General features: G+C 35.4%; 1 protein-coding gene and 1 long non-coding RNA gene across 6 annotated transcripts; one reads left to right on the top strand and one right to left on the bottom strand.

Annotated features, from left to right (window-relative positions):
* Positions 1–1,303: 1,303 nt before the first annotated feature.
* LOC127855454 (N-lysine methyltransferase SMYD2-like) lies at positions 1,304–3,557 on the bottom strand. Of its 2 annotated transcripts, XR_008037541.1 has the most exons (3): positions 3,517–3,557; positions 2,558–3,249; positions 1,304–1,934 (listed from the first exon to the last, which is right to left on the bottom strand). XR_008037541.1 is itself a non-coding variant. In XM_052391038.1 (2 exons), the coding sequence occupies exons 1-2, from the start codon at positions 2,825–2,827 to the stop codon at positions 1,785–1,787; spliced, it is 420 nt and encodes a 139-aa protein (XP_052246998.1). In that variant the 5' UTR covers positions 2,828–3,235; the 3' UTR covers positions 1,304–1,784. The 2 variants fall into 2 exon arrangements, 1 of the variants encoding a protein (XP_052246998.1); XM_052391038.1 differs by lacking the exon at positions 3,517–3,557 and having other exon boundaries at positions 2,558–3,235.
* Positions 3,558–4,477: 920 nt separating this feature from the next.
* On the top strand, positions 4,478–20,563 carry LOC127855456 (uncharacterized). Of its 4 annotated transcripts, XR_008037543.1 has the most exons (14): positions 4,478–4,631; positions 4,998–5,064; positions 6,709–6,804; positions 7,474–7,542; positions 9,085–9,135; positions 9,525–9,687; positions 10,104–10,209; positions 11,584–11,689; positions 13,064–13,195; positions 14,670–14,762; positions 15,216–15,348; positions 16,827–16,923; positions 18,565–18,698; positions 20,180–20,563. It is a non-coding gene; the product is annotated as an uncharacterized LOC127855456 (long non-coding RNA). The 4 variants fall into 4 exon arrangements; XR_008037544.1 differs by lacking the exon at positions 10,104–10,209 and having other exon boundaries at positions 11,584–11,612; positions 13,092–13,195; XR_008037546.1 differs by lacking the exon at positions 13,064–13,195.
* Positions 20,564–20,852: the final 289 nt, after the last annotated feature.

Genomic DNA, 20,852 nt, shown 5'->3' with positions numbered 1-20,852 from the left:
TGCTGTCAAGATTCGCTTATGTTGCATCGAAACTTAAGGTATCATTATTCCGGAAGTTTATTTCCAGTGCACATCAGATTTTGCGAAATGACGTCATTTTCAAACCCTGCTACTCAGGTCGCTTTTGAATACAAATGTTAAACCCAATCTGAACGTGTCCATAAATAACGCAAATCAATAGGTGGAGAAAAAAATTAATAAATAAAGAGTGTTTTTACCGGTAAGACTTCCTCGTGCACTTCGTGCAAACGCGCTTCAAACGTCAAGGTTATTATTCGATATAGATGATCACGTGGTGAACGACCTTAAGTTGGTTTAAATTAAAAAAATGTGGCTTTCGATAACGATTTTTTATTTGAGAGCGGATTTATTATTAAGCAAAAAAGATGTGTATTTAACATTGAATTGGTCTTTTTAACAACACGATTAAATAGAGAAAGAGTGAGTCAACTGCATTTTCTGTCTATACTGGAGAACTTGGTAACTTCTCGAAACGTCATTTCAAAGCGAACCTAGGGCGTTTTAATTGGATAATATCGTTTTTTTCTGTGGCTGAAAACTCCGCCTTCTTGGGCAATGATTATTTTTGCGGCGAAGGTAGTACAGGTAATTGTAGAATTTTCGGCGAAGCGCCTATCGATTTGATCATTTTAAACACCTACCTCAGTGGACGTCCAGATAGGAGAAAGAGCGAGAATATGTCCTTGTTACTTAAACGTTAAATTTGCAGAAATTATTGGTCTGCTAGAAATTTTAGCACCCGAGCGAGGATTTAACGCGCAACATGCGTTTCCGGAGACGTTCAAGTAACACTTTTTATGATAAACATCACATTAAAAGTGAAAAAAGAAGCAGTTCAGATGATGTACTCAGAACCGTTCAGACGATGTTCTCAAACAAATACCGTTCAGACGATGTACTATTTTCCAAATTCCTCGCCACAGATCTTAAAAAGCTTAAACAACGTGCAAAACTTTGTACAAAATATTCTAAGCATGTAATAAAGCAAAAAATGTTGTATTTTTTCGTTGTTTGTCATCTTGAATAGCAAACGCGTCAAAATAAAGTGTGTTCAGACGATGTACAATTTTCATTGTTTATTGTTCCTGAATGTTTGAGAAAACTACAGAAATCTAAGAAAAACGACAATTACCGGAGTACATAAGGCGACTTAGCGGGTACTTTGCGCACAGTTTGCATTTATTTTGATATTATAAAATATGAGAATACCTTGATTTTCGTCATTAAGCGAGAGTTTCAAAATATTGAGCGAGGTCAAGGGCGAAATGAATTATAGCAGACCATCCATGTATAACTTTATTATTTTTGGCTTGACAATTTAAACAACTTTGATAAATGGACAAAACAATTTTGAAAACATAAATAAAATATAAATCATACAATTCATGAACATAATATCAACTGAAACAAAAACGAGTGTACGGCATAATATTATAGGCTTCGACAGATTTTATATGATTGAACGTAGTTTAGTGTTAATTAACTATTAAATGATGAGTTGAACGATTAAAAATATAGTATGTAAAGTATACATATTCATAAAAATTCGTAAACAAAACTTTAATTTAACATAATTACAATTTTTTGAAATACAAAATCAGCAGAACCACAATCAATAAAATGGTTGATAGCCGGGGCAACATTTTTTAGATGCATCTGGCAACCAGTTATGAATAAATCTGAATTATATGTACAAGAAACATAGCGCTCTCAACCTTAATTTGAGAAATGTGTATGCTGATCTATTCATGTCTCAAAGTCCACTAATTCAACTGCCTCTTGACCAGAAACGTATGTTCGACAACATAGACAACATGGTCGTTCTCTGTAGGGAAGATTTCTTGTAATGTCAGTAAAACCAACTCGGTTCTTCCATCGGCCACAGGAGTCTGGCTGGCACCAGGGTCCTCCAACTTTAAACAACAACATTATGACACCATTGACATTTTAAACAATATAGTTTATTATCCGGGTTAAGGCACTTTGTTTTTGTAAACAAACAATTACTACCCATAAATTTGATTGACAAGTGTAATAAAAAAGTGCATGAGATGACGAGTGCCCGATGTTTTTAGCAAAGGGCTTGAAAGTTTAAAAAGAAATTGTATCTCACCGAAAAATATTAATATGTGATATGATTTTGTCTATTTTAACTGACCTAAGATGGACAAATTATGTGCTAAACATGCAGAAAATTTCCTCGCATAACTCGTTTGAGTAAAATTGTCATGTAAAATAGTGAACATGTTCAAATAAAATCACAATGTAATACATTTGATAGACACTCTGATTGTTGTGAATCAAGGAGCGAAGTTATATTTGAGCCTTAAAAGTATTCGTTTGCACGTTCGAATCGAGTCCTGCAAAGCATTGAACAAGCACCATTAAACATACAAACTGTCGAAGCGAAGAGTATTTGTTCAACCAGGCGATTAATGTACACATACACTCGCGCACAAACAAAATAAACTGCTGAAAGGCTTTTCTATGTACGAACATACGTCTTTTCATAACAAAATAGTCGAACCCTTCTTACCCCTTTGCACGTATGCTTGTGAGTCGGCCAGTCGCACGTTTGGCAGGACTTCGAGCAGAAGAACACTTGCATGCACCTTGCGCACGACTTTGTACATCCGGGTACATTGCAACGTTTGCAACTGTGACCACGCGGTCGCCGGGATGTGGCTTCAGTGACGTCATGCTCGTCTGGTCTGGTAAGTCCAACTACGTCTAACGCGTTTGGTTGTTGCGGCGTAGGCCCTCTTTGTCGTTGTAAGTCACGTAGAAGTGGTTTCCATGCGTCCATTTTGTTTTCTTTGAAGAGTATGTTGGTATTTGACAATAAAACGCTTTGTAGCAAATATATAATACTATTGTCCGTTATAATATCGTAATACAAAGTTTAAAATCGTCGTCACGTTTTAGTGAAATATACGTTTATGCATCAAATTATACACTAAATTTATTTACCCATTTAATGACGCATTTATCTAGATATACGCTATCAGTTTTCAGAAAATACAATACTGTCAAGTTTTAATATCCTTACGTGACTTTTTTCAACTTTCATGTTTCATATCATCGTTCAATTGTTTTCCCTCGACCAATATGCGTTGGAGTAAGATAACGTAGATAGGTGCGCTACGTATCTAAATAACAAGAGGTAGCTTTCCAGCGGTCTTCCATGCACGCTTTTTTCCACCTCAACCGGGAAGCCAAGAATGGTGACTATATTATATTTGAGAATGCAAACTTATTGAACTAGAAGTTCAGTCATGTAGTGACATAGTTACATAGTAACATAGAATGTGTAGTAACATATTGACATACTAACGGCTTTGGCGGCAAACGAGCTATTCTTTTCTTATAAAAAAAATAATTGTAGGATATGTTGGCAATGCAAATTTGTTTATGAAGTATGTGATTCAAATTAACGCTCAAGTTCTCTCATTGTGCACATTCATGATAAATTACTGTCCAATAACATATTTTTACCTGGTTTCCCGGTTGAACATGAATCTGTGTGACCAATTATGATACAAAGAAAAACGAAATACGTTTTATCTAAAACAAGATTGTGGTAAACACATGTAGATATCATGATAACCCAATTAGCAGGTTCATAATCACAATTTGAGATTGGATGTACTATTTAAAAAAAGATGAATAGTGAAACAATATTTTTTAAGAATCTAAAAACATTTTTTTGTTTTTTTCGCACATGCAGTTCATTAGAACATATTTTTGATTTGATTTTTGCACAAACATACAAGGCTATGTCTCTATAGGATAAATCATATCAACTCAAAGAAAATACATCACAATATAAACCAAGAGGGCCACATTTCCCTATATCACTCTTCTGTGTAATGTTCTGTGTAATGTTCTGTGTAATGTGGGTGTGGATATTTTCGACCCAAGGATTATGATTTGAATGTAGAGGATCACAATCTGAGGGCACATATAAAATATATATTCAATATAAAAAATATTTCACACCCATATCTTCAGGGTAAATTTTGACCCTGGACAAAGATGTATCAATGGACATATTTGATTTGAACAAACTTTATGGAAGACCACTATCTGATGTTTCAAACCAAATTTCAAAGCTATGGGATTTGTGGTTTTAGGGAACTATTTTTCATTTATTTACTTTATAAGTGTGTATTAATCAGGGGATTCCTGGAACCCGCCCAATTTTGACCCCATGGACATGGTTTAAACAATCTCTGTAGAGGACCACTATACGATATACACCCAAAATATTAAAACCCTGGGAGCCGTTTCATTAACGGTTGCAGCGCAGTTGCAGTTGCATTTGCAAAGTTGCAACTTTTGTCATCGATTTGCAACTCCTGGCTAAATCCGTTTCAACAATGCGGTTGCAAGTTTCAATAGGTTAAACGCCACTTTTTCCGAAAATCGTGACGTCATTAATGCGCGCAACTATCAGACGACCTGTAAACAAAAATGGCGTCGAGAAGTTGTAACTAGACTCGCGAAGAGACAGACGTCCTAGTTGACGTATCGGGATATTCTTTTCGGAAAATTCTCCGAAAAAGTCACGAATGAAGAAATGTAGAAGAAGTTTCCACTGTTTTAGAATCGTACGTATTGTTTTATGCAAGTTTGTTCAGTTGACAGCTGTCAATCAATGGGCCACTGCGAGTTCGAAGATTTTGTGTTAAACATGTTTAATTTCTGTCATTTGTTTAAGTGATACTCGCAGTTTGGGTTGCTTTGCTTACAGTGTATGTATAGTTTGTTTGTTTAGAAGAATACATGGTATTGTAAATCTATCTATATATCAATACTGTCTAACTCCCTTTTCGGGTTTAACTTGACTGCTTAATGAAAAGCAAAATCTCGATGTAGATCTATCTATGTGAAGGAATTTTTCGTATCTGCATCCGCCATAATGGATATAATGGGTTTGCACGAACCCTCATTAATTTTCGTTTTTGTTCACGTAGGATTAATGCGGTCGGAGGAAACGGGAGGTCCATGGACGATATGAAGAGCAAATGGAAAGATCTGAAGGTAAATGCTATCGACGACTCACCTAAATTCGCGACTAACCTAGATTCGCGGATTTTGTTTTCGTCATGTAACCGGTACCAATATTTGTTTCTGCGCATGCGTGATCTTGGCGATATGCAAATGATTGTTTACTCGATTGGAACGCAGGGATGGACATTAGTGGTTGCCCGTGAGCCCGAGGCAAGTAGATTTTAGCCTGGGCAACTTAAATTCAAAAGTTGGTAGTCCAGCCGGGCAACAACTTTTTTTAAGCTTGAAATATTCAAGTACAATTAAACATTTAATAAAATTGGCGACTGTTGATTAATCATTTTAATAATATTTATTCATAAAGGCCAATGTAATTATTCAACTCAGACTCATATTAAGACATTATACACAGAAAGAGTGTACATGTACATTGTACTGGGCTCGTTAGTCTTTAGCTGGGCAACCAAAATAGTAAAGATGGTTGCCCGTGTGGGCAACCAATTGTAAAACGTTAGTTTCCATCCCTGGAACGATTGAAGATTTGTGAAAAAATAATGCGTTTTAAACAAGTAAAAAGTGTGAATTAGAATCAATTAGCAAAAATACCATATTTTCTTAACACCAATAATACCCGGCAATCGAATTTCATATATATTAAGTAAAAATCAGATATCACGATTTTGTGTTGTCGTCTGCTGTTGTAGTAGCATTTCCTTATATGGAAATGTTACGCTTCGAAAACATGAGTGATTCCAACACATGATTTATTGTGTGTTTCTTAGACCATGACAATTAAGCTAATTTCTATGTATTTTTTTTTTTTTTTAAGGCCATCACTAAGCATTGTTGCAAGAAGTATAAGCTTTATTCACCGACTTCCTTGATAAATACTTACAAAGCTGTTAAGGAGATGAATATGTCCGTTCTTAGAGCATCAAAATTATACAGATTGCCTAAAAATACATTACGTCACAGAGTCTTTGAAAAAATACACCCAGACACAGTTGTTATGTGAGCTGCTCCCATTTTCCATGCAATTTACCCTGTTCATATGTTAATATTTTATTGTTATTTCGTGTTTGACTTTTTTGTTAAATGTTTCATTTGCACCAGAAACCAATTTAAACTGTTAAAAAAAGTTAGCTTGGCCTGATTATTCAACATTGCAATGATTTTTTTTATGACGTCATACCCGCGAATCAAGGGTAGTAAAACAAAATGGCTGACGCTTTACACTTATGTCAACAATATTGACATTTAAGAGCTTTAAAAACATTGTTTGGAAATCACAATGGAATGAAGCGAAGAATGAATTTATTTTAAAAGGTTAATGTTTGTTTTCGTTATTTTTTTATGCGTTTTTATTTTAATATTGACATTTAATGTTAAGGTCGCGAATTTACGGTAATCGAGGATATTATTTATATTAAAGATAAATAAAACATTGTATCCTTATAAAAGTTAACTGGTTACCAATAGACTAAAACCTGTGATATTCACTCAGATAAGTAGTGTTAGAAAGTTTACATTATCATTATGCCACAATTCTCCAAAGTCTTATGTAAAGTACCCTGTTTCATTTTACGTTTGGCATGTTGTTGTTTTTTTCAATAGGACTGTTCTTATGGAATTGTTTGTTTTATGGGCATATATAATAACAATACTTTTTCGCAGTGCCGGACTGTAGCGAAGGCAAGACGACACAGAAAGGAACGAAAGCAAACGGGAGGTGGGGATGCAGTTCCGGGACTAACTGCAGTTCAAGAAAAGGTTTGAATTTTTTTAATAAAATGTAAACTAAAATGTTCTTAAGCATACTTTCGTGGAAGCGTACTTATGCAAAATTAAGTCTTAATCCTTGTTTATTAAAAAAATTAAGATTAAACTACCAATGTTAACTTATTCTTAAGATACCTAAAAATATATCATATCAAAAAGACAAAACATGTCTGCTCGTTATTGTGATAACGTTTAAAAAACCTTGTCATGTTCTTAAATACAAGCTTTTGATAAACTTATAAATTTAGTTGCCATTTTACATCAAATTCGTTTTATATTAAATAATTTTTACATGATGATTAAAACCAACACGTATTTTAAATGTTGTATTTTGAAATGGTATGTTACCATTGTTTGCATTATCTTCTTTAAATATAGTTTTTGCCTTTATTTTGTAACATTTTGTAACTCTCTTGTGTCCCGAACATTGTCCTTGATGGACTAGAAGGGAACGATATTGAGCCAATGGGTACATAGTTTTCTGTTTAAATTGATTGCTTCATTATAATCAATTTATTTTAAATTTGAAGTAATGTCAGTTACTAGCTTACATATTTGCAGTAAGTTTGGTATTCTATATTAGGAATTATAAGCTGGTTGTATTTAACCGCCATAATAAGACCTTGCATTTGTACTTTTATCATCAATTCCATCTTGCAGAAAATCCTGAAAATAAAACGAGCCGTTTCACAGCATCCCAAACCCTGTCACAAGTTGTTCCAGATGAAGGTTTAATTGATCAGTGTATTTGTTTTGGTTATGTTTTTACATTGAAGTTACATGTTAATAACTTCCCATTAAGTATTTTATAAATATTTCATGTGAAAAAGTATTTAGAAATTTGGAGATAACATACATTTTATATATTGTTTGGCCCTTTTTCTAGTTTTCATTTTGAGGTCTTATACCCATTAATCGAAATAGCTGTCGGTTCAGGCGCTATCTAATGTTATTTATCCTATTACCACATATGTGTCTACCAATAGCCCCCCCCCCCCCCCCTGTCCATATGCATAAAGGTTCTTTTGGAAATTATAGGTAAATTACCTCACATCACTATGTACTTGATGAAATGCAGTCTATGTCTGTCATATAATTAAATGCTCAGAAATGTTGTTGAATGTGACAATTGTCACATATGAGTAATTGCATATTATCATAAAACTAGAAATGGCGCGGCAGAGGCCGAGGCGTATCACCACACCGAATGTTTGACCTAGGTGTGCCCCAGGGTTGGTAATGGGGCCATGCATAGTCGAGATTGACCGTATTGTCATAGAGAAGTTCAGTATCAATTAAAAGTGAATTGGTGTAGAAATGAAGAAGTTATAGTAAAGGCAATTTTGGGTGGGTGTGACCTATGTGGGCAGGGCGCCCCAGGGTTGGTAATGGGGCCATGCATAGTTGAGATTGACCGTATTGTCATAAGAGAAGTTCAGTATCAATTTGAAGGGAATCGGTGTAGAAATAAAGAAATTATAGTAAAGGCAATTTTGGGTGGGTAAGGTCTATGTGGGCGGGGCGCTATAGGGTTGGTAATGGGGCCATGCATAGTTGAGATTGACCCTAATGTCATAAAAGAAGTTCAGTATCAATTTGAAGTTAATCCGTGTAGAAATGAAAAAATTATAGTAAATGGAAATTTTTGGTGGGTGTGGTCTATGTGGGCGGGGCGCACCAGGGTTGGGAATGGGGCCATGCATAGTTGAGATTGACCTAAATGTCATAAGAGAAGTTCAGTATCAATTTGAAGTGAATCCGTGTAGAAATGAAAAAAATATAGTAAATGGAAATTTTTGGTGGGTTAGGCCTATGTGGGCGGGGCGCCCCAGGGTTGGGAATGGGGCCATGCATGGTTAAGATTGACCGTATTGTCATAAGAGAGGTCCAGTATTAATTTGAAGTGAATCGGTGTAGAAATAAAGAAGTAACTATAAAATAACCTAAAAAAAATAGGTGATAACTTCTGACGCGGCCCCATCCCAACCCCTATAACGTTTGACCCAGGGGTCAGATCAAAATTTTAAATAGTTCAGGGTCGCACATATGCTCATAGCTACCATGTGTGTAAGTTTCAAGGTTTTAGTGCTAATAGTGTAGGAGGAGATATTGGTCAGGACGGACGGACAGACGGACGGCGGAGATCACCACAATATCCCCACCTTTTTTTCAAAAAGTGGGGGGATAACAAAGTAAAACTTCTTATTGCTAGGTCCTGAGATGTTTAAGTTAAAACAATGATGTTCGTACAAATGTTTCTTTGTTTTATAGAGGAGGTTGTATCAAAACCACCTAACAAAAAGAAAAAGACCAGTGTTGAAGGTAAGTACAATTTTTTTAATTTACATATATTAATAGAATCATCAATTATGTCATTACAGAAAAAAAAACAAGAAAAGATACAATAATGTTAAAATATGACACGGAAAATAATTAAATATAAATTAAGGCGTAAGATTTTAATAGCCGATACAAATGTATGTCTTGTAATACATGAACTTATGCATTGTGATAGCCGATACAAATGTATGCCTTGTAATACATGAAATTGTGAATTCATCATACATGGTGCAAATTGTAAAAACACCCTGTAAATAAAATTATTACATTTTACATTGAAAGTCATATTCTTGGAAATCAAATTATGTGTATAGATTTTAAATCTTAACTCTGTGCTCAAATTTGAATTTGTTTTACAACTCTATTTTCAGCATGCCAATGTTCAGCTGAGCTGCTGGATATCCAGAGAAAACTGCTTGCAGAGGCTGAGAGCAGCAATGCATTGAACAAAAGAAACCTCTTCCTCAAACAAATTAGTTCAAGTCTCTCGGTTCTTGCTATAAAGCAGTATTCTTACAATTTGATGTTTGAATTGTAAGCTTATACGACATTTTGTGCATGTGTTCTCAAGTATGTGACATTAAGAGTGTTTGCCCATAGCACCTTTGTATGACCAATACTGTTCGTAAATCAAGGGAGGTAATTCGGAATCATGTTTACTGGTTTCTGCAATTCTCAAACAGTTCTGTATAGAGAATGTGTTCAATTTGTAGCCGGGATTGAGCATTTACTACTCTGTGGTGAAGAAGGGCTTTATTTTCATATAATGTCAAAAATTATAGCAAACAATATAAGAATCCAATCAAAACAATGATTCAAAATGGCCGTTTGGGCAGCATTTAGTACTGTTAAGGACCTATGGCCGGGTAACAATCTTGTTAATATTGTTTCCATGTTAGCATTGTGCATGCTTTCGCATTGAAATCAGTGTGGAATGTCGTTTATTTCAGGTTTAACATTTTAGTCGTTTACTTGTAAGGCAAGATAGTCCCTGGAGAAGAACTAAAGTACGTAAACAGCCTTGTCAGCAGAAAGACACTGTTGCAGTTACTGAAGGTACAGCGACATCTTCACTGTGGTTAGGAAAATGTTGGCATGTTTGTCGGAATGTGTTTCGTGGTCTATACCAAAATGTCCTGCTTGATTTGTTTAATCTATAACTGCGCCATAACTTACTTTTGGCCATTGTGCGCAATTCAACTGATGTTATTTATAAGCAAATAAAACGTTATTGTAAAGAAGTGACTCTTGTAATTGCCTCACATTATTGCAGGCCTTTTAACAATGATCTGAGCTTACTAGAAGTTTTACTTTTTCTGTTTCCAAGAAATATGGATTAATATATATCTCAGATGTCAATTTTTAGGCAGTCAATAGTATCATATCAGGGGTATTTCCTCAATATGTCAGCCCCAGTTATTTATGCTATGATTGGGTTATCTCACTTGCATGGGCATGTTTAAGGTATTACAATACAGGGACCTTAAATGTTGTGTTTTTACAACAGATTAAAAGTACAAATGCTTAACTTGCCTTTCAAGATCATGCTAAGCATGCAATTTATTTATATTTTTATTATTTTAAGCAAAAACATGTGCATTTGTTGTGAGAGCTGTAAAAAGCTAAGCAACGCGAAGTATTTATTGGCCCAAAACTGTGTGTTTTTGTGTTGCTTCTTTCATAAAGTTATGATTTAAAGGCTTACCAAGTCACCTGCACTACCATTTGTATTCTCAATGTGATTAAGACTTCATTTAATTGTTGCAATATGTTTCTGTGAGGTAGCTTTTCACTACCATGACTTCTACAATGACCCTGAAAATGGCATAGACAAAAAGGGAAAACAGGGGTCGGATTAAATGCTTTATAAATAACTAACAAGCCTTCAGGCTTGGTCAAGAATGTATTATATTTGTTGTTTATGTCCAAATTTCAAGAAAACAAGTCCATATTCTGCAGTTCTAAGACTTTGCTGGCCCTTAAGGTAAAACGACAAATTACCAAAATGATCAAACACCCATGAAACATGCCTTTGCTTAATTACATATCCCTAAGGTTTTAACAAAGTGTTTGCCCATAGCACCTTTGTATGACCAATACTGTTCGTAAATCAAGGGAGGTAATTCGGAATCATGTTTACTGGTTTCTGCAATTCTCAAACAGTTCTGTATAGAGAATGTGTTCAATTTGTAGCCGGGATTGAGCATTTACTACTCTGTGGTGAAGAAGGGCTTTATTTTCATATAATGTCAAAAATTATAGCAAACAATATAAGAATCCAATCAAAACAATGATTCAAAATGGCCGTTTGGGCAGCATTTAGTACTGTTAAGGACCTATGGCCGGGTAACAATCTTGTTAATATTGTTTCCATGTTAGCATTGTGCATGCTTTCGCATTGAAATCAGTGTGGAATGTCGTTTATTTCAGGTTTAACATTTTAGTCGTTTACTTGTAAGGTAAGATAGTCCCTGGAGAAGAACTAAAGTACGTAAACAGCCTTGTCAGCAGAAAGACACTGTTGCAGTTACTGAAGGTACAGCGACATCTTCACTGTGGTTAGGAAAATGTTGGCATGTTTGTCGGAATGTGTTTCGTGGTCTATACCAAAATGTCCTGCTTGATTTGTTTAATCTATAACTGCGCCATAACTTACTTTTGGCCATTGTGCGCAATTCAACTGATGTTATTTATAAGCAAATAAAACGTTATTGTAAAGAAGTGACTCTTGTAATTGCCTCACATTATTGCAGGCCTTTTAACAATGATCTGAGCTTACTAGAAGTTTTACTTTTTCTGTTTCCAAGAAATATGGATTAATATATATCTCAGATGTCAATTTTTAGGCAGTCATTAGTATCATATCAGGGGTATTTCCTCAATATGTCAGCCCCAGTTATTTATTCTATGATTGGGTTATCTCACTTGCATGGGCATGTTTAAGGTATTACAATACAGGGACCTTAAATGTTGTGTTTTTACAACAGATTAAAAGTACAAATGCTTAACTTGCCTTTCAAGATCATGCTAAGCATGCAATTTATTTATATTTTTATTATTTTAAGCAAACACATGTGCATTTGTTGTGAGAGCTGTAAAAAGCTAAGCAACGCGAAGTATTTATTGGCCCAAGACTGTGTGTTTTTGTGTTGCTTCTTTCATAAAGTTATGATTTAAAGGCTGACCAAGTCACCTGCAGTACCATTTGTATTCTCAATGTGATTAAGACTTCATTTAATTGTTGCAATATGTTTCTGTGAGGTAGCTTTTCACTACCATGACTTCTACAATGACCCTGAAAATGGCATAGACAAAAAGGGAAAACAGGGGTCGGATTAAATGCTTTATAAATAACTAACAAGCCTTCAGGCTTGGTCAAGAATGTATTATATTTGTTGTTTATGTCCAAATTTCAAGAAAACAAGTCCATATTCTGCAGTTCTAAGACTTTGCTGGCCCTTAAGGTAAAACGACAAATTACCAAAATGATCAAACACCCATGAAACATGCCTTTGCTTAATTACATATCCCTAAGGTTTTAACAAAGTGTTTGCCCATAGCACCTTTGTATGACCAATACTGTTCGTAAATCAAGGGAGGTAATTCGGAATCATGTTTACTGGTTTCTGCAATTCTCAAACAGTTCTGTATAGAGAATGTGTTCAATTTGTAGCCGGGATGGAGCAGTTACTACTATGTGGTGAAGAAGGGCTTTATTTTCATATAATGTCAAAAATTATAGCAAACAATATAAGAATCCAATCATAACAATGATTCAAAATGGCCGTTTGGGCAGAATTTAATACTGTTAAGGACCTATGGCCGGGTAACAATCTTGTTAATATTGTTTCCATGTTAGCATTGTGCATGCTTTCGCATTGAAATCAGTGTGGAATGTCGTTTATTTCAGGTTTAAATTTTAGTCGTTTGCTTGAAAGGCAAGATAGTCCCTGGAGAAGAACTAAAGTACGTAAACAGCCTTGTCAGCAGAAAGACACTGTTGCAGTTACTGAAGGTACAGCGACATCTTCACTGGGGTTAGGTAAATGTTGGCATGTTTGTCGGAATGTGTTTCGTGGTCTATACCAAAATATCCTGTTTGCTTTGTTTAATCTATAACTGCGCCATAACTTACTTTTGGCCATTGTGCGCAATTCAACTGGTTATTTATAAGCAAATAAAACGTTATTGTGAAGAAGTGACTCTTGTAAGTGCCTCACATTATTGTAGGCCTTTTAACAATGATCTGAGCTTACGAGAAGTTTTACTTTTTCTGTTTCCAAGAAGTATGGATTAATATTTATCTCAGATGTCAATTTTTAGGCAGTCATTAGTGTCATATCAGTGGTATTTCCGCAATATGTCAGCCCCAGTTATGTATGCTATGATCGGGTTATCTCCCTTGCATGGGCATGTTTAAGGGATTACTACACAGGGGCCATAAATGTTGTGTTTTTACAACAGATTAAAAGTACAAATGCTTAACTTGCCTTTCAAGATCATGCTAAGCATGCAAATTTTTTTTATATTTTTATAATTTTCAGCAAAAACATGTGCATTTGTTGAGAGAGCTGTAAAAAGCTAAGCAACGCAAAGTATTTATTGGCCCAAAACTATGTGTTTTTGTGTTGCTTCTTTCATAAAGTTATGATTTAAAGGCTGACCAAGTCACCTGCACTACCATTTGTCATCTCAATGTGATTAAGACTTCATTTAATTGTTGCAATATGTTTCTGTGAGGTAGCTTTTCACTACCATGACTTCTACAATGACCCTGAAAATGGCGTAGAAAAAAAGGAAAAACAGGGGTCGGATTAAATGCTTTATAAATAACTAACAAGCCTTCAGGCTTGGTCAAGAATGTATTATATTTGCTTGTTTATGTCCAAATTTCAAGAAAACAAGTCCATATTCTGCAGTTCTAAGACTTTGCTGGCCCTTAAGGCTGCACGCCACACTTTTTAGCCACCAATGCGAATTGGCCCCGGTCAAATTTTTAAATAAAGAGAACATTGCTCAAGCAAGCACCATTTTGAGTGTCTAAATAATAATGAATGTCAGGTTTGAGTTGTGGTGATTTTTCTTGGGTGTTTGTAAGTTACCAAAACATTGGTATTGTAACTATAGCTGCATACAGGAAGTAGAATTAATGCAATTCGAAAACAGGTGTAATGCTGGCTCCGGTCAGTATTTCTGTTTGAAATTTGAAAGGGCGTGCGGACATTGAACTATTACAAAAAATCTAATCCTTTGACCCCCAACTTTCTCCATTGCTGTTTAGTACTTGGTAAGTTACCAATGTAAAAACATGGTTTCCAGGCACCTTGCTTCTGCAGGAAAGTGGCAGCTTGTTGAAACTGGCTTAAAAAGGCTCGGAAACACACATAATTCTGATGTTTTGATTTGAAATAATCAATACTAAAACATTTTGCCCCAACTCATTTGATTTAAATGTTACTGATTTTTCAGAAGGCACAACCTCAACCATTCTTTAAATGTGCTTGGTTTATTTCCAGATTTGCGAGGTGACCAGTTTCCAGACATCGGTTCGCTCCTGCTTGTGTACGAGATTGGCCGAGACTAAAAAAACTGTAGTGTGTCACCTAAAGGTAAAACGACAAATTAGCAAAATGATCAAACACCCATGAAACATGCTTTTGCTTAATTATATATCCCTAAGGTTTTGTTTTTTAACAGAGTGTTTGCCCATAGCACCTTTGTATGACCAATACTGTTCGTAAATCAAGGGAGGTAATTCGGAATCATGTTTACTGGTTTCTGCAATTCTCAAACAGTTCTGTATAGAGAATGTGTTCAATTTGTAGCCGGAATGGAGCATTTACTACTCTGTGGTGAAGAAGGGCTTTATTTTCATATAATGTCAAAAATTATAGCAAACAATATAAGAATCCAATCATAACAATGATTCAAAATGGCCGTTTGGGCAGAATTTAGTACTGTTAAGGACCTATGGCCGGGTAACAATCTTGTTAATATTGTTTCCATGTAAGCATTGTGCATGCTTTCGCATTGAAATCAGTGTAGAATGTCGTTTATTTCAGGTTTAACATTTTAGTCGTTTGCTTGTAAGGTAAGATAGTCCCTGGAGAAAAACTTAAGTACGTAAACAGCCTTGTCAGCAGGAAGACACTGTTGCAGTTACTGAAGGTACAGCGACATCTTCACTGGGGTTAGGTAAATGTTGGCATGTTTGTCGGAATGTGTTTGTAGGTCTATACCAAAATATCCTGCTTGCTTCGTTTAATCTTTAACTGCGCCATAACTTACTTTTGGCCATTGTGCGCAATCCAACTGATGTTATTTATAAGCAAATAAAACGTTATTGTGAAGAAGTGACTCTTGTAAGTGCCTCACATTATTGTATGCCTTTTAACAATGATCTGAGCTTACTAGAAGTTTTACTTTTTCTGTTTCCAAAAAATATGGATTATTATTTATCTCAGATGTCAATTTTTAGGCAGTCATTAGTATCATATCAGGGGTATTTCCTCAATATGTCAGCCCGAGTTATTTATGCTATGATTGGGTTATCTCCCTTGCATGGGCATGTTTAAGGGATTACTACACAGGGGCCTTAAATGTTGTGTTTTTACAACAGATTAAAAGTACAAATGCTTAACTTGCCTTTCAAGATCATGCTAAGCATGCAATTTATTTATATTTTTATTATTTTAAGCAAAAACATGTGCATTTGTTGTGAGAGCTGTAAAAAGCTATGCAACGCAAAGTATTAATTGGCCCAAAACTGTGTGTTTGTGTGTTGCTTCTTTCATAAAGTTATGATTTAAAGGCTGACCAAGTCACCTGCACTACCATTTGTCATCTCAATGTGATTAAGACTTCATTTAATTGTTGCAATATGTTTCTGTGAGGTAGCTTTTCACTACCATGACTTCTACAATGACCCTGAAAATGGCATAGAAAAAAAGGAAAAACAGGGGTCGGATTAAATGCTTTATAAATAACTAATAAGCCTTCAGGCTTGGTCAAGAATGTATTATATTTGCTTGTTTATGTTCAAATTTCAAGAAAACAAGTCCATATTCTGCAGTTCTAAGACTTTTTTTGGGCCTTGAGGCTGCACACCACACTTTTTAGCCACCAATGCGAATTGGCCCCGGTCAAATTTTTAAATAAAGAGAACATTGCTCAAGTTAGCACCATTTTGAATGTCTAAATAATAATGAATGTCAGGTTTGAGTTGTGGTGATTTTTCTTGGGTGTTTGTAAGTAACCAAAACATTGGTATTGTAACTATAGCTGCATACAGGAAGTAGAATTAATGCAATTCGTAAACAGGTGTGATGTTGGCTCCGGTTAGTATTTCTGTTGGAAATTTGAAAGGGCGTACGGACATTGAACAATTACAAAAAATCTAATTCTTTGACCCCCAATTTTCTCCATTGCTGTTTAGTACTTGGTAAGTTACCAATGTAAAAACATGGTTTCCAGGCACCTTACTTCTGCAGGAAAGTGGCAGTTTGTTGTTGAAACTGGCTTAAAAAGGCTCGGAAACACACAGAATTCTGATGTTTTGATTTGAAATAATCAATACTAAAACATTTTGCCCCAACTCATTTGATTTGAATGTTACTGATTTTTCAGAAGGCACAACCTCAACCATTCTTCAAATGTGCTTGGTTTATTTTCAGATTTGCGAGGTGACCAGTTTCCAGACATCGGTTCGCTCCTGCTTGTGTACGAGATTGGCCGAGACTAAAAAAACTGTAGTGTGCCACCTTAAAGCGGGTATATACGATTTTGTCAAATATTTATAAATTTATATAAACTGTGTAAAAAAAATTATTATAATTATATTTCAATATAAATTAAAATAAAAGTTAAGAAGAACATGTGTCGAAAAATGCGAAATAAGCCCGATATTTAATTCTGAAATTGAAAACGGCTGTACAGCCGAATTCGCCAGCATGTATACCATACATGTACGATTTGCATCTAAACTTACGAGGGGTGTTTCAGAAGTTCGTTGATTTTCGCTATAACTTTCATTTGGTAACATAAATGGACAAACAAATAGCATGTTAAGAATATTTCGTCCTTTCCAAATCTACTCTCCAAATATCATGGAAATACATAAAACAATAAATATATATCAGAGATTTAAACATGTGCACAATGCGCACACCGATGCACGTGTAACGTTTCTGTTCAACGTCAATGACGTTATGAAGTTAACAACTGTCAAATCTTTTCCACATAATCACCTCCAACGCCAATGCACTTTATGTGTCGGGAAATCGACTTGTCAAAAGTGTCTCTATACCAGTCAGCGTCAAAAGACAACACGATTCGCTTTGCTGCAACTGTAAGTTCCTGTTAACTTGCAAAGCGAATACCGCGCAACTGTGAAATAAACTTCCAGGAAGACGCGGAAGTCCATAGGGGCCAAATCCGGGCTGTAAGGAGGACTTAGGCGCGGACACGTGAAATTTGCCGTAAATTCTGTTTATCAACGACATTTAAACCAAATTTAAATTCGCGTAACGCTCATACTTATAATAAAATACACGCGTGCGCCGCATGTCGTTACTGAGGTCCCTATGGCAACGTGTTTCAAGCGCGCTTTATGGAATTCATGCATTTTTAGCTTATATATAAAGTCCGTGATAATTGGTTTGTATAAAATGTAAATTTCATTGACTTTTACCAGCAAACTAATAAGTTATAGCGAAAATCCACGAACTTCTGGAACACCCCTCGTAGTTTAACGGTGTATAATACAAAGACGAATGCTTCGGTTATTGTAGGAAAATATGTACGTCACTATCGGCTCGGGGCGCTAAATTGGCTTTGCTGCATTTAATGAAATTCGGCTTTAATGTATAATTTTTCTTGCCTATTTTGTGTTATTGTAACATATTTTATCAATATATTACAATTAAACACATATAAAAAATCGTATATACCCGCTTTAAGGTAAAACGACATATTACCAAAATGATCAAACACCCATGAAACATGCTTTTGCTTAATTATATATCCCTAAGGTTTTGTTTTTTAACAGAGTGTTTGCCCATAGCACCTTTGTATGACCAATACTGTTCGTAAATTAAGGATGGTAATTCGGAATCATGTTTACTGGTTTCTGCAATTCTCAAACAGTTCTGTATAGAGAATGTGTTCAATTTGTAGCCGGGATGGAGCATTTACTACTCTGTGGTGAAGAAGGGCTTTATTTTCATATAATGTCAAAAATTATAGCAAACAATATAAGAATCCAATCAAAACAATGATTCAAAATGGCCGTTTGCGCACAATTTAGTACTGTTAAGGACCTATGGCCGGGTAACAATCTTGTTAATATTGTTTCCATGTTAGCATTGTGCATGCTTTCGCATTGAAATCAGTGTGGAATGTCGTTTATTTCAGCTTTAACATTTTAGTCGTTTGCTTGTAAGGCAAAATAGTCCCTGGAGAAGAACTTATGTACGTAAACAAAAATTGTCAGCAGAAACACACTGTGGCAGTTACTGAAGGTACAGCGACATCTTCACTGGGGTTAGGTAAATGTTGAATTGTTTGTCGGAATGTGTTTCGTGGTCTATACCAAATGTCCTGCTTGCCTTGTTTAATCTATAATTGCGCCATAACTTACTTTTGGCCATTGAGCGCAATTCAACTGATGTTATTTATAAGCAAATAAAACGTTATTGTGAAGAAGTGACTCTTGTAAGTGCCTCACATTATTGTATGCCTTTTAACAATGATCTAAGCTTACTAGAAGTTTTACTTTTTCTGTTTCCAAGAAATATGGATTAATATTTATCTCAGATGTCAATTTTTAGGAAGTCATGAGTGTCATATCAGGGGTATTTCCTCAATATGTCAGCCCCAGTTATTTATGCTATGATTGGGTTATCTCCCTTGCATGGGCATGTTTAAGGGATTACTACAAAGGGGCCTTAAATGTTGTGCTTTTACAACAGATTAAAAGTACAAATGCTAAACTTGCCTTTCAAGATCATGCTAAGCATGCAATTTATTTATATTTTTATTTTTTTAAGCAAAAACATGTGCATTTGTTGTGAGAGCTGTAAAAAGCTAAGCAACGCAAAGTATTTATTGGCCCAAAACTGTGTGTGTTTTTTTTTGTTGCTTCTTTCATAAAGTTATGATTTAAAGGCTGACCAAGTCACCTGCACTACCATTTGTCATCTCAATGTGATTAAGACTTCATTTAATTGTTGCAATATGTTTCTGTGAGGTAGCTTTTCACTACCATGACTCCTACAATGACCCTGAAAATGGCATAGAAAAAAAGGGGAAACAGGGGTCGGATTTAATTCTTTATAAATAACTAACAAGCCTTCAGGCTTGGTAAAGAATGTATTATATTTGCTTGTTTATGTCCAAATTTGAAGAAAACAAGTCCATATTCTGCAATTCTAAGACTTTGCTGGCCCTTAAGGCTGCACACCACACTTTTTAGCCACCAATGCGAATTGGCCCCGGTCAAATTTTTAAATAAAGAGAACATTGCTCAAGTAAGCACCATTTTGAGTGTCTAAATAATAATGAATGTCAGGTTTGAGTTGTGGTGATTTTTCTTGGGTGTTTTTTAAGTTACCAAAACATTGGTATTGTAACTTTAGCTGCATACAGGAAGTAGAATTAATGCAATTCGAAAACAGGTGTAATGCTGGCTACGGTCAGTATTTCTGTTGGAAATTTGAAAGGGCGTACGGACATTGAACTATTACAAAAAATCTAATCCTTTGACCCCCAATTTTCTCCATTGTTGTTTAGTACTTGGTAAGTTACCAATGTAAAAACATGATTTCCAGGCACCTTGCTTCTGCAGGAAAGTGGCAGTTTGTTGTTGAAACTGGCTTAAAAAGGCTCGGAAACACACAGAATTCTGATGTTCTGATTTGAAATAATCAATACTAAAACATTTTGCCCCAACTCATTTTATTTGAATGCTACTGATTTTACAGAAGGCACAACCTCAACCATTCTGCAAATGTGCTTGGTATATTTTCAGATTTGCGAGGTGACCAGTTTCCAGACATCGGTTCGCTCCTGCTTGTGTACGAGATTTGCTGAGACTTAAAAAAAACTGTAGTGTAAATAATAAAAATAAATAATAAAATATTATGGATGCCATATTAAGTTTTTAAACTTTTTTCTATTGCATGCACATTCGGCTAAACCCAGTGTCTTTTTTCTCGAAGCTCTGACCAAATTAAGGATTCGAATAGAGGTACCTTTACGATAATATTAAAAAATATATAACGTTTTCGTAGCGTCATTAGGGTCAACTCAATATTTGCACTAAATCTGGTGTGTTTGATGTTGAAATTAAGTCATCGTGGTTGTTGCAATTATGTTTGGTGTTAATGTTGATTTAATAAATATCGGAAATATACGAGAGCGTCCTTGGCCCGAGTGGATCTCCATTCCCGGTTGAGTTGCATTGTCATTGTTCATAACGGTAGCAGTGGAGGAGTTCGAAGAACCACAGTGACGTCAAAGACGATGGTCGGGCAAGCCTTGGATTCAGAGACGACCCCTTTACGGGCAATACGAGACCCGATTTCGAGGCTTATTTGCGTCTCAAGTCAGAGTTGTTTCAAGTACAAGAGTCGGGCCTCACATTCAAATGAGTCAAAAGTGAGTATAAGTGGTCTGACACACTTATTGATGCACTTCTTTAC

Source organism: Dreissena polymorpha, chromosome 13 (genome assembly GCF_020536995.1).
Source record: "Dreissena polymorpha isolate Duluth1 chromosome 13, UMN_Dpol_1.0, whole genome shotgun sequence".
In the NCBI taxonomy this organism is placed as follows: Eukaryota; Metazoa; Mollusca; class Bivalvia; order Myida; family Dreissenidae; genus Dreissena; species Dreissena polymorpha.
Note: the sequence above shows the minus strand (reverse complement) of the source record. Positions and strands in the feature narration are given on the sequence as shown.